This window comes from Myxine glutinosa, chromosome 11 (assembly GCF_964187855.1).
Source record: "Myxine glutinosa chromosome 11, kmMyxGlut1.1, whole genome shotgun sequence".
Lineage (NCBI taxonomy): Eukaryota > Metazoa > Chordata > Myxini > Myxiniformes > Myxinidae > Myxine > Myxine glutinosa.
The window spans coordinates 18,026,908-18,041,907 of record NC_136271.1 but is presented as its reverse complement, the minus strand read 5'-3'; the positions used below and the strand labels follow the sequence as shown (position 1 = coordinate 18,041,907).

Genomic DNA, 15,000 nt, shown 5'->3' with positions numbered 1-15,000 from the left:
TCTCGGCATTTTCCCGTCTGTTATTTCGGGCGGTGTATGACTGACCATGCCGCGATTAAAAAAAAAAAAATCTCAATGAACTTGAAGTTACAGGCCTTTGAGAATTCATTTCGTTCTATAAAGGGCAACTTTCATCGGATTTTCTTCACGTTTTTTTTCAACCGAGTCTAAAACTATGTTAGCGACTGTGAAAAATGAAATGATATATCGAATTTGATTTGAAATAAAACTGTGTGAGAAAGGAAGACACCACGGGCCTACAAAACAGGCCTCAAAGCTATGCAAGTTAATAAAATGGTGGATATTTGTTTATATGAAGGCTCTCCCAGAATGGGTGGAGCTATGGTTCCCAGAATGGGTGGAGCTTTGAGGTTTTGTCTTCTCTGCAAGAACAAGAACAAGAAGAACAACAACAACAACAACAGCAGAGGGCACTCTATGACCAGCGTCTTACGACGCGGCAAAAAACAATATGGGTATATTTGGGCCCTGAAGGTTGCAGAGATTTGCAACAAACTGGAGCCAGAAGGGGAAAAGGAGAAAGGATTGTTACTCATTTCTCCATAAAGGTCAAGTTATCCAACTGTATATCCTTGAATTCTTAACACCAAAATTCTCAATTTGTATTTGAATCCCGAATGAAAACATTTGCCCAAGCAGAACGTTTATATGAAATTGTCTCTCCAACTCAAAGCATGAATATTGAATGTTTCATTATGAACCAGAACGGCACTTGGTGGAGTGCGTACCTGCACCAGGCTGAACAGCTCACGTTTTAAAACCCACTTATTGGCCGGATCTGGATCCGATCCTGAACCTTAATCTAATCGCCCTGTTCTTGTCACCTACCCAACTCACACACCTTGTTTCGGCTGAATCATTTCACAACTTTTTGAAATATCGTGCTATGTATAGTTTTGGCCCCATCACTCAATGGTGAAGAATCACATAAAAAATTAAATAATTATCTGATCCGGATCAGGATTCGAATCTTCACCAAAATCGAATGAATTCTTCCCTTTCACACACTCATCCTGCCCACCAAGTTTCGTCCGAATCCGTCCACAACTTTTTGAGATATCACACTATGTATTGTTTTTTTGCCCGATCTCCCAATGGTGAAGAATCGCTTAAAAAACTAAATAATTCTCATATCCGAATCCATATTCAGATCTTCACCAAAATTGAATCGATTCTTCCGTGTAACACACACAACCTGTTCAACAAGTTTCGTCCAAATCCGTCCATAACTCATTGAGATATCCTGCTATGTATCGTTTTTGGCCCGATCTCCCAATGGTGAAGAATCACTTAAAAAATTAAATAATTCCCATATCCGAATCCATATTCAGATCTTCACCAAAATTGAATCGATTCTTCCTTGTCACACACCCATCCTGCCCACCAAGTTTCGTACGAATCCGTCGACAACGTTTTGAGATATCCCACTATGTATCGTTTTTGGCCCTATCTCCCAATGGTGAAGAATCGCTTAAAAAATTAAATAATTCTCATATCCGAATCCATATTCAGATCTTCACCAAAATTGAATCGATTCTTCCTTGTAACACACACAACCTGTTCATCAAGTTTCGTTCAAATCCGTCCATAACTTATTGAGATATCCCACTATGCATCGTTTTTGGCCCGATCTCCCAATGGTGAAGAATCGCTTAAAAATTAAATAATTCTCATATCCGAATCCATATTCAGATCTTCACCAAAATTGAATCGATTCTTCCTTGTCACACACACAACCTCTTCAACAAGTTTCGTCCAAATCCATCCATAACTGTTTGAGATATCCCACTCACAAAGAAACAGACAGACAAATCGACAAACAGACAGAGGTGGCAGAGGTAATAATCAGTGTTCCTAGAAAAGGTTTTCCACATTTCAGCTAAAAGTTAAAGGAAATGTCTGATTAATTTGCCAGAGATAAATTCAGATGCCACTAATTGGTGAAATGTGTACAGGAAGTTCCTGCTGATCACAGGTGAGAGTACTTGTCACGGTAATCAGAGCAATTTTGATTTTAATAATCCATGGTAATCTTAAATAATGTATGTTAGAGGCTGAAAGCAGGCTCTGCATGTGCAAATTGATCATCATTCCAGCACATGTTATATATTTAATTAACTCCTTTGGGAATCTACATTAGGATGTAACCAAACTCGTTTTCCATTTCAAGTGGTACTTTGACTGTCACTTAAACAGTTCATTATATATAAAGGGCCTGTGTATTGATTTTGGTCCTGTATGCACTCCCATGTACATCCTGTGGTGCCAAGTTCAACACCTGGATGAAAGAAATAATAAGGTATTCCTGGATTAACGAATAAACGGTTAAAGGTCTAAGTTGTAGTTGTGTTAATTAATCAATTTTACACTTACTTTCTTTCTTTACTTCCTTATTTCTCTCTCTTTCTTTTTGTGTGTGGCTAAGGAGAGGTTAACTTCCGCAAATTGTTTTTGTAAGGCTCACTTGTATGCGCTTGGATGGGTTTGAGGGTCGAGAAGTAGCAGCTGAAACCTTAATCCTATCCAGGTTCTCTAGATGACTCCATCTTTGCCTATCCAGGTTCTCCAGATGACTCAATCTTTGCCTATCCAGGTTCTCCAGGTGACTCAATCTATGCCTATCCAGGTTCTTCCTGATGACTCAATCTTTACCTATCCAGGTTCTCTAGATGACTCAATCTTTGCCTATCCAGGTTCTCCAGGTGACTCAATCTTTGCCTATCCAGGTTCTTCCTGATGACTCCATCGTTGCCTATCCAGGTTCTCCAGGTGACTCAATCTTTGCCAATCCAGGTTCTTCCTGATGACTCAATCTTTACCAATCCAGGTTCTTCCTGATGACTCAATCTTTACCAATCCAGGTTCTTCCTGATGACTCCATCTTTACCTATCCGGATTCTTCCTGATGATTCAATCTTTACCTATCCGGATTCTTCCTGATGACTCAATCTTTACCTATCCACGTTCTTCCTGATGACTCAATCTTTACCTATCCAGGTTCTTCCTGATGACTCAATCTTTACCTATCCGGATTCTTCCTGATGACTCCATCTTTACCTATCCCGATTCTTCCTGATGACTCAATCTTTACCTATTCGGATTCTTCCTGATGACTCAATCTTTACCTATCCGGATTCTTCCTGATGACTCAATCTTTACCTATCCAGGTTCCTACTAATGACTCCATCTTTACCTATCCGGATTCTTCCTGATGACTCAATCTTTACCTATCCGGATTCTTCCTGATGACTCAATCTTTACCTATCCAGGTTCCTACTAATGACTCCATCTTTACCTATTCGGATTCTTCCTGATGACTCAATCTTTACCCACCCGGATTCTTCCTGATGACTCCATCTTTGCCTATCCAGGTTCTCCAGGTGACTCAATCTTTGCCTATCCAGGTTCTCCAGATGACTCCATCTTTGCCTATCCAGGTTCTTCCTGATGACTCAATCTTTGCCTATCCAGGTTCTCCAGGTGACTCAATCTTTGCCTATCCAGGTTCTCCAGGTGACTCAATCTTTACCTATCCAGGTTTTTCCTGAAGAATCAATCTTTGCCTATCCAGGTTCTCCAGGTGACTCAATCTTTTCCTATCCAAGTTCTTCCTGATGACTCAATCTTTACCTATCCAGGTTCTTCCTGATGACTCAATCTTTACCTATCCGGATTCTTCCTGATGACTCAATCTTTACCTATCCGGATTCTCCCTGATGACTCAATCTTTACCTATCCGGATTCTTCCTGATGACTCAATCTTTACCTATTCGGATTCTTCCTGATGACTCAATCTTTACCTATCCGGATTCTTCCTGATGACTCAATCTTTACCTATCCGGATTCTTCCTGATGACTCAATCTTTACCTATCCAGGTTCCTACTAATGACTCCATCTTTACCTATCCGGATTCTTCCTGATGACTCCATCTTTACCTATCCAGGTTCTTACTAATGACTCCATCTTTACATATCCAGGTTCGTCCTAATGACTCCATCTTTACCTATCCAGGTTCCTCCTGATGACTCCATCTTTATCTATCCGGATTCTTCCTGATGACTCCATCTTTACCTATCCAGGTTCCTCCTGATGACTCCATTTTTACCTATTCCGGTTCCCCCTAATGACTTCACCAACAAAACGAAACTCCAGTGATACATCCCTCAACATCTATACCCTGATGCATCCAAACATTTGGCCTTACCACTTTTCACCCCTCAGCCCAAATTGGTCACGGGCGTCGTCCGGGCGTCCATCAACTTTTGGTTTCCGTCAATTTCAAGGAGAACGGCTTGTCCAATTAAATCCATTTTTGCAGTGTGTATTGGGGTTGAGTAGAGGAAGGTTTCTTTCGAAAATGGGCGCGCTGCGATTTTCAATATGGCCGCCACGGTAGCCATCTTGGAATTGGTTTCCGTCAATTTCGAGCAGAACGGCTTGTCCGATTAAATCCATGTTTGCAGTGTATGTTGGGGTTGAGTAGAGAAAGGTGCCTTTCGAAAATGGGCGCGCTGCGATTTTCAATATGGCCGCCACAGCAGCCATCTTGAAATTGGTTTCCTCCATGCTTTGGCTGAGGGGTTACGCCCGCTTTTGCGGTGCTATTTATTAAATTAATAAGCAAGCAGGAGTGAAGAGTGAAGGTATAATCAGTCCTCTCTCATCTCATAATAAAAATTATTTCATCGTCACATAAATGCAGGAGCCGCTTAGGTGTAATCCCGGACAATAAACCCCAGATACGTGTATTTCCACCTTTACAGCAAATCTGCTTAATAATTAAGATGTAATTTCTACTGTTAGATCACTGCTGATATAATGAACTGATTATAATTTTCTGCACTACCAGCCAGCAGCTCTAACGAAAACAAAAGAAACCAGACAAAAAACACGAACACAGACAACAGGCCCTGTCTGGTGATTCGTCGACGAACAGCTTCCACATACCCTCTTTCTTGCCCTTTGTATTTGATTGCTGATCGCCAGTGTCCCCAGCTCCAAGGAGAGTAAGGATGATACCGGTCTGAGAATGTATTCCAACTGCAGTGACTACCATTCGACCTGAGCCCTCCATAACATGCGTACCTGGTGGTGGGGGGAAATAACAACAGGGAGTAGAAACAATGAAGGACTTATATGAGACTGAAAAGGGTAAATAAATATTTAGTGAAAGCAGAGTGAAGGAAAACTGAAGACATTGTGGACTAGGGTATAAAATGTGAAAGAAAACTGAAGAGATCTCACTATCAGCCATAATCTTTCTCAGGAAAACCACAATTTAAAGTTAGCATTGAAATCCAGTCGCCGACTGAGCATCCACCGTCGTACAAATTCCTTCCTTAGCACACCTGAACTCCTATCCACCTATAAGGCCTTAATCCGCAGCTTGATGGAGTGCTGCCCTCCCCTCTGGACTGGCTCTCCTGCCTCGCACCTTGCTCATTTAGACGCCCGTGAAACTAAGGCCTTCAAAATCATTTGAATCCCCCACGCAGAAGCTGAGTCTATGGGCCTATCACTTCACCATCACAGATGTGTCGGTGGTCTCTCTGTCTTCTACCTCCTCCTTTCTCGTCTTGCACTCTCTGCTCTTTCCATGCTTTGTCCCCCTCGTCCCCATTACTCTCGGCTACATCTCTTCCAGCTACAACATATGGATTATTTAGCAAGAGAAAAGTGAAGGAGTAATTGAGTTGAGAGATAAAGAAACAAAGGATAAAAATAAATAAAGAACATGGACGTGCAATATGCATTCTCTTGCATAATAAATGCTCCACCAATCAAAATGGAGCAGTTATTGTATGCCTTAAAAAAGAGCGTACCTGAGAATAGTAAGGCATCACCTGATGACGATGATGGACAAAAACAGAACACACTAGAGAGTTGACACATCACCCTATCTAACACGTTACATTAGTTATTCGTGTCTGTTGTATGTGTCCATTGTAACATCCTTAAACCCAGTAAGTTTCCTGTTTGGAATGATTTTCAATTTTTGTGACTGGCAGCAGACAGGCAGAGGAAGAATATTATCTCACTCCTCTCTCTCTCTCTCTCTCTGCGTAAGTGTAACCCGGGCCAAATTCAGAGCCAAAGTGCAGTAAAACGAGAAACTTGTCTTCGTATTCATGTTCAAAATATAACATTCAATTTAAATAACTTGTTCCTCAATCATAAACCCATAAGACAGACAGACGGACGGACAGACAGACGGACGGACGGACACACACACACAAAATATAACATTCAATTTAAATAACTTGTTCCTCAATCATAAACCGATAAGACAGACAGACGGACGGACAGACATGAAGCAATTGCTCAACTCAGCTTTTCGCTTCGTGCTCGCAGGCTAATATAATCATCCAGGAAGCTGGCAAGCTTAACTCCGCTCCTCCTCCTCCCAAGTCCTCTCCCTCCCACAGATCTCCCGACGTCCCTGTTCTCTATTGTTGTACTTGTGTGCTTCCCCCTCTCTCCCCATCTTGTCTCCCGCTCCCATTATTGTGTTTTGTGTGTCGGTTTTTTTTTTGTGGGATTAATGTTAGCTCTTACACGAGCCTCGATCTTGTATACAAAAATAAATAAATTTGTAACATGGTTTAAGGTTCACGGAAGCGCTGTAACACACAAAGCATGCAAACACATTCAGAGAGAAGCACCAGACAACATACAGTAGGTCGTGACATCAACACGAGACAAACACAGCAGTTAACTATGGAAAAAATAACTATCAAGAGCAATCTAGGTGGTGGTGACGCAATCTAATTGCTGCACTTTCCTCTCCCGGGAGTCAGCGTGGAATTCAAAGGAGAAACCCCCCGCACCCCTCCCCACCCCACATAGATGCCAAACCACAGGGCTTGTTCGTGCTCTATCCTCTAAAGGCTGAGTGTCAAATGAGGAAGAGGAAGCACCATTTTTTTTTTTTTGGTAGGACTCGGCAAGTGACAGAATCAATCTATCGACGTACCAGACTCAAAATGGACGCTCTAACCAGAATGTTGAGGCTGACAAGTCTGAGCATCTTCCATAAAGAGACCTGACAATTAACTCAATTTTCTTTTTTGTTCGAGAATACAAGATAAAGGATGAAGATAATTTTTTTAAGGTACCGTAAGGTGCGGTTAAATTGAACACTTTTCGAAGGATTTTTTTTTCACAGTGGGGGTGGTGGGGGGGGGGGGGGTGCTTTGAACTGCTTAGGAGTTTAAAAAAAAATCTGGATGAACTTTGTAGCAAGTCTTAAAAGAAGTCTCCTGGTGTTCAAAGTCATCCCACCTAACGATATTTAAATAGGTATATTTTGAATTATTTTGAGGTATATTCCTCTGGGAGGATAAATAGATTCAGATCTAAACTATAACCTGGGTTTTTTGCAGATAGTGTGAAGCATCAATGTGTGAGTCGTCCGTTGGATGGACGTTAAGCCGGAGGCGCATTGGCCAGCACTGGACACTGGTGGACATTAAATATCCCACAGGTTTATGGAGAGTAAAGGGATCATCACTAACATCTTGAACAATTTCCATGTTCTTGTCACCTTCAGTCGAGCATCAGGCCTGGGCAGCCACGTTGTGAAAGACTTGGGTCTGCGGCCATCCCCATAAGGATGTGGCGATAATTGGGCCGTTAAAGAAGTATCAGATTTATGACCAGACTACAAACTATCTTGATGGTGCTTTGCAGTTTGGACATTACATCAATCATAGTAATTTTACATGAAGCTCTTAACCTCAGCCATGATTGTTAAAATTTTAAGACTTGAAAACGTTTTTTAATGCTCAAATATTCAGCTTGAATTGCCCATGAAATTTCAAGAGTCTCTCCGAGTGAAAAGACCAAAATAACTGAGAATATCTCATATGTGAAACATTGCCAGCCAGAACCTTATGGTTGAGATGATTCATGCATGACAGATAAATGTCTGGCTCATTTTGAAAACATTAAGTTTTGCTGAGGGCATCAGGGCAAAGCATGGCATAGATTACAAATTGTTTATATCTGTGAGTGCATGAGAAGATGTGAGATTTATTTACAACTAGACACATGAAATATTATTAGTAATCACAAGATAATTCCCTTTAGGGTCTTAATACATTGGGCAGCATATGTACTTGTCCAAATCTTTTGTTCAGTTTATTGAGCATTCAGCATTTTAAATTTGTTGCTATACAATCAGTGTGGAGCCCTCTTTGTGCGGATGTTGAGGATACTGTCGCGCGATTGCCCCTCGGTTAAGACCGGAAATTGCGGATGGCCAAAACGAGCTTTAATGGAGGCGTTTATTCAATCCAATTGATGGCGGATCATACACGAGGCGGAATGAAAAATGCCGCTTACCTTCATGGTCTGATGTCTTCACCCTGGAATCAATAACTCAACCCAAACACAGAATTTAAAATGAACAACAAAGAAATATTTATTACGGAACCCGAGAACAATGGAAATGTGACGGAAGAAACTAAATACTAAATTGGGATGTCCCCACACCAGACTTCAGAAACGAAACAATGGGAGATGGTGAATAAAATAAATGTCTCGTCGTGTTGTGGGATGTGGTGCGTCTTATCTGTCTCTGTCATCCAGGCCCCAAGCTCACGTCCGGACGCGGCTCCGGTTGGCGCGAACCGCTTGGGCATTGGCGCGAACACCCCTCTCTGCACGGTCTGTCCAGCGCCACCCAGCACAGCACACAGCACAGGTCTCTCCACCATCCTTCGTAATCGTTGAAAATTTGTGGATCGCAAAGGAAATGGTCCAAACAAAGAGGTCCGCGCAGGAAGGAATCCAGTATCAGAGAGAGAAAATGTCTGCCACTCCAACTGTTTTGTCCGGCCGGCTCTGACGTCATCCTGGCCTCTTCACCAACCAGCGTGTCTCTTGTTGCGTCCTCCTTCGCCCCCTCCACACCGACTGGCCGAATGTTCGCGCCTTCCTCACTGATTGGCCATGGTTTCATCGGTTGGTGGCCAATCAGTATGTCACTCCTTTACCTTTCTCACCCCCCCCACCCCCCAATCACGGAGAGGCTCTCTGCCCCTCCTTTGACCAATCCTTTCCTCCCCTACTCTGCCAATCGGTGTGGTGTTTGTTGCTTGCCCCTCCCCCGGCCAATCACGAGTTCTCCTGGGTGTGGCTCCCAGCCTGCCTTGCTCGATATGTGTTGCCATGGTGCACCACTGCGCGGCCGCTTACTGCCTGTTTCTTCTCGGTCAGTTCTTATGGTCAGTCATTGTAAGGGGGGGATTTAATTAGTGTGTGCACTAAGGGCCTATCTAATGTCTACAAGAGTGCATTGCCATAAGGGACGCAGGTATGATAACCAGGTCTGACACACAGACCTTATCTTTGTTCCTATAACTATTTAACACACGAACATCCTTGTATGATCACAGGTATACACTTGATCCGACAAACCGGGCTAAACACAGAACTTATTACAGTTGAGGTTCCCTATCACCACAGCTGGACACCGACCTATGCAGATCTACCTGGATCTAGATATTCCCCCTTACCCCAAATTCATAACACAGCCCCCCCCCCCACCCCCCCTGGAATCATAGCCCCTGCAAGGTTCACTGCAGGCGCTACCATTCCAGCCTTAACACTTACTGTCTCACACTTAATTAACCTATGAAATAAAGCAGGAGGACTGTGGGAAGTGAGCCGAAGCTACCTACCTGTTGTCCTTAACATGCTCATCCCCTTAAACAATCATGCAGTCAAATATTTACAATGATTAGAACTGGTCGTTCCTGCGGAGGGAGGAAACAAACACTCAAAAAACCGAACTTTACCACAAACTTAACCTTACTCAAAACTTCAAAATTCAAAAACTCTAAACATTTACACAAACCCCTTCCGACAGACCACGTCCCCCGGTGGATACCACAAGACTCAACCTTACCTGCGAGGCCATCCCAATGCACCCCTAAATTTCCGCGGGCCCTGTCCTGGTGTTACAGGCGAGTGACATGGCTCGGTGGATTTCGCCCACATTCATTCAACACAAAACCATAACCATTCATTCTCATTCCAAAAATCATTACGAGCACTTATTCCACCCCCCTGCAGGACCATGGCATAGATGTTATATTCGTGTGTGCATTCATTTCTACTAGGCAGCGGGGAGGTACCACACAATCAAGATGGTGGGGGCGCTTCAGGCTGTGGTGCCTGCATTCCAATCACAAGTCACTCGACTTACAAATTCATTGCCCCTCCCCATTTACCTCTTGGCCCCGTGACAGTCAAACAGCCCTTTCCACCATTACCCCGCCGGTGGGGGTCTCCACACACCAGGCTCCGTGGCCTCCTGCTTCAGCGCAGCTGCATGGGTCGCCGGGAGTCTCTCTTACCCCAAGGTGCCCAAACAGACCCTCCATCGACAGGCTCCAATTTCAAGATACTACTGGCTGCCAGGGGTAATTGCTGCAGAGGGGGGGCACAGTCATCGCTCCTCAGAGCGTGATCTGTACCTGCGGACACGCACGCCTTCCCCACCCACAAAATCCCCAAAACACATTTCCTCCCCCGCTGCCATTCAATTTTCAAACACATATTCTTGTGTAAAAGATTGTACAAAAGGGTTTGCCATCGCCTGCTATTGTGAAATCCCATTCACATTTCAAACCATTAAAAAAAAAGACAGACATTTCAATGCACAATAATCACCTCTCATCCATAGTTTCCAACCTCACAACCACATGAAAACACCACACCTCTACACATAAACAAACGCCACCCACAAGACACTGTGGCACCCATTCCATCCCCCTCACCGACCATGTCATCACTCTCACCCGCCCCCCTACTCCAAATTACATGTCCCCAATTTAATAAGCAATTCCTGAAGCCTGGGACAGTACACATCCCAGCACTTACCTCAAGTGCTGGTAGTTGCAGGTTGGTCGGGTCCAAAGTTCCATCCACCCTCAGAATCCCCAAATTTATCATTGGGCCTACCAAATTCCACCAAATTTCACTTTTCTCCCAACTGTACTGGCAGGTATGTGGATCCGCATCCAACGGTGAACTGTTCTAAACTACTACATGTGGCCACAACAGCTCCGCACCTCTACCGTGCAAGGGTCATCGGGACAAGGTGAGCAGTCAAAACGCCAACATGACCCATGAGTGTCCATAAGGGTGCAACCCACCATACATCCTTTGGCCCCACCTGCGAGGAACACAGCTGCTCTAGCCTCAGCTGGCCAATGTGGTGAGCAGCTGCTGCCAACAACACAACCACACTCACAACTTCGGCCCTGGGGGAGACGGTCGCAGTGCGGGGCATCCACCCTCACGTCACCTATGCCGCCCTCATCCCACAGTCAACACAACTGCAGGCCCCAGTGCCCACCCACACTTGACCATGCCAAGGACCAACAGACAGCCATGCCCCACCAGGTGACTCCTCCAGAAGACTTGGTCCACACACCTAGGACACCCATAGCACCACGTTGACCCGCAAACTACACAAGTACATCACCATAACCTTGCGTCCCAAATATTGGCGCAATCGCCCCCGCAACCAGTTGAAGGCTATGTCCTGCTAACCTATCAATTTTATCCCAGCCTCCAACACTTTGGTATAACACATCCGGATCAATAATGGTGCCACTGATGTCAGTGACCACCACAGCCTCACAAAATTCACCCTTAAATTTGCATCTAATCCTCAGATTACCCATGCCAAACATTTTTCACATTTCACTAATCTCACCAAAAAGAAGGATGCTTCTCCATACACATGCCAGCCGAGCATGGCCCATATGCTCTGCTCGTTACAAATTCCCATTCACATTCCCATGGCTCTCCTCCCAAGTCGAGAGTCCACAAATCATAATGGAACATCTGTGGAAGATCATTCTCATACCATCACGTTCCACAGATGCCCCAATGGTTGTCCGGCAGGCTATGTCCCATCCCTGTCCATTTGGTTCGACCCGCGTCCATAGACCAGCACAGCATGGCAGGTCACCACATGCTGGCTGTCCCAGAGTCTCAGGGAGAGGGTGTCAGGCCGCATGCCCGGGCGGTCACACATCAGGCCCAAGTTGGCCGTCCGCGGCGCCACCACCAAAGCATGACCCACAACACCTCCCCCTAGTGGTTCTCAATATACGCCATCCCAGGCCTGTGAGAAAGCACCTCTGACCCCCTGGAGGTCTTAACAACCACCAGGGTCCAGTGACCATGCCAACCCGAGCCACCCGCTCGGGCGGCGCCCCGATGGATAAGGAATGCCACACTCCACCAGACCCCCCGTGGGGTCCAGGTCGTACCATGACACCCATGGTTGGACCCCACATCCAAATCTCGCCAGCACAGCCCACCAGCTGGCTGGCATAACAAAATTTCCAAAGGGGCAACTTTTCCCCGAGGCCATCCCCAATGACCTCTCCTGGTCCATATTCCACAGCCCTGGGACCAACTCCTTCCAAGGCTGCTCCAAATCCAATTCCCACTTCAATTTAACTTTATTTTTCCTTTTAAAAATTTTGGCCCCATGTGTCCAACAACCACAGCTACAGGTAACAACCCCTACCACAGGTTGTTCTGCCCCTCCCTGCAGCTGTTCCAAATTCCCTACAGGGACCAAATTTTCCGAGGCTCTATCTCCTGATCCCTCTATGTCCGAATCCAGCTCAGAGCCAACACACTCCCCCCTGCTGGTTATCCAGTTTTGGAGCCTCTGTTACCAAATTGTAGTGCATGGTGAGGGTACCCTCGGTCACCTCAACCGCCTCCTCGGACCGACTCACCTCAACCTCCAAACTCCTTTGGGCCTGGTCAAACTCTACCCTCATGGGACTGTCCCAGGTCCCCAACCGCTGTGTCACATCATGCTCATTATTCACATCAATCATTTCTGGCCCCCACAGGCCTCCATCATTACACACCCGGTCCGGTTCCGCCACATGGACCCCCAATACCTCTACCCCCTCTTGCAATGCACAACTGCCCTTGTGCTGCACCATTCCAAATTCATCTCCCTGTTGAGGTGTTGCGGCATCCACCTTGCCCCGATAACTTCCCAGGCCCTCATGAAGCAAACATTCCCCATTTACCTCTTGGCACTCCCCATTTACCTCCACACATGCCACAATCAAATTTTCCCCATTTAAATTTCTACCTTCCCCATTTCCTTCCCACTGTGATTCCAATTTTGTTGCCATTCCCATTGCAATTCCCTGCTCCTGAGCCTAATTGGCACATTCTTTCATTCTTCCTTCAATTCTTCATTCGTCAGGGCATCCATTTTGTTAATCATTCGCTTCATGTCTCCCTTCAATTCATTTTTCAATCCTTCCATCTCTCCCTTTAATTCATTTTTCATTTCCCTCATTCCGTCCTTCAATTAATTCCTTTGGGAATCCATCTTTTCATTCAATCCCCTTATATTGTTCCTCATTCGCTCACTGCGCTCACTCTGAGCATTAATGCTGTCATTAATTTGCTTCATAAATTGCATTATGGCCTGGTTGTCTTCGGGGCCGTCTCTACGGCGGGGGAAGTTCCATCACTATGCTCCTCCCCATTATTCGGCCCACTTCCAATCACGTCGGCATTTCCCTCACGCGAGCTCAATTCAACGTCCGCCATTTCGCTGTTGGCTAATGCGTCTCCGGCTCGTGTATTTTTCCTCAGAAAATAAAAAAACTTCAAATTTTCGAACCGCTTGTTGCGCTTGTTGTGCTTCGTGCACCCCAATCGACTATTATAATTTTTCGCCTCCGACTAAAATTTTTTTTTTGCATCCAAATGCCGGGCGCGATGTACGCCGGACCGTGTCGATCTCCTGCCGCGGACAAAAAAATTTGTCCGTCAGGCCCAGATCCTCACTTCTGACACCACTTGTCACACGATTGCCCCTCGGTTAAGACCGGAAATCGTGGATGGCCAAAACGAGCTTTAATGGAGGCGTTTATTCAATCCAATTGATGGTGGATCATAACGGGTGTTGCAAAACATTTTACCTTTTTTTCCCCCGAATGCATGCACAACTGTAACGGGTTCTTGGGGGAAAAAAAGGTAAAATGTTTTGCAACACCCCTTACACGAGGCAGAATGAACAATGCTGCTTACCTTCACGGTCCGATGTCTTCACCCTGGAATCAATAACTCAACCCAAACATGGAATTTAAAATGTACAACAAAGAAATATTTATTACGCAACCTGAGAACAATGGAAACGCGATGGAAGAAAATAAATCCTAAATTGGGATGTCCCCACACCAGACTTCAGAAACGAAACAATGGGAGATGGTGAATAAAATAAATGTCTCGTCGTGTTGTGGAATGTGGTGCATCTTATCTGTCTCTGTCATCCAGGCCCCAAGCTCGCATCCGAACGCGGCTCCGGTTGGCGCGAACCGCTCGGGCGTTGGCGCGAACACCCCTCTCTGCACGGTCCGTCCAGCGCCACCCAGCACAGCACACAGGCACCAGGAGCACGAACCACAGGGGAGGGTGATCGTTAGTGCTGGTCTCTCCACCGTCCTTCGTAATCGTTGACAATTTGTGGATCGCAAGGGAAATGGTCCAATCCGGAGAGAAAGGCAAAGAGGTCCGCACAGGAAGGAATTCAGTATCAGAGAGAGAAAATGTCTGCCGCTCCAACTGTTTTGTCCGGCCGGCTCTGACGTCATCTGGGCCTCTCCACCAACTAGTGTGTCGCTTGTTGCGTCCTCCTTCGCGCCCTCCACACCGACTGGACGAATGTCCCGCCTTCCGCACCTATTGGCCGTGGTCTCATTGGCTTGTGGCCAATCAGTATGTCGCTCCTTTACCTTTCTCACCCCCCAATCACGGAGAAGCTCTCTGCCCTTCCTTTGACCAATCGCAAGTCCTCCCCTACTCTGCCAATCGGTGTGGTGTTTGTTGTTCGCCCCTCCCCCGGCCAATCACTAGTCTCCTGGGTGTGGCTCCCAGCCTGCCTTGCTCGATATGTGTTGCCATGGTGTACCACT

At 45.6% G+C, this 15,000-nt stretch overlaps 1 protein-coding gene across 2 annotated transcripts in view; it reads right to left on the bottom strand.

The window, feature by feature from the left end:
* The window catches only part of LOC137436464 (plasma membrane calcium-transporting ATPase 2-like), a 244,394-nt gene that overhangs the window by 124,913 nt on the left and 104,481 nt on the right, over positions 1–15,000 (bottom strand). For both annotated transcript variants that reach the window (XM_068130276.2, XM_078786445.1), the window contains exon 6: positions 4,970–5,107. In XM_068130276.2, the coding sequence (XP_067986377.2) occupies positions 4,970–5,107 (138 nt within the window). The remainder of the gene's footprint in view (positions 1–4,969; positions 5,108–15,000) is intronic.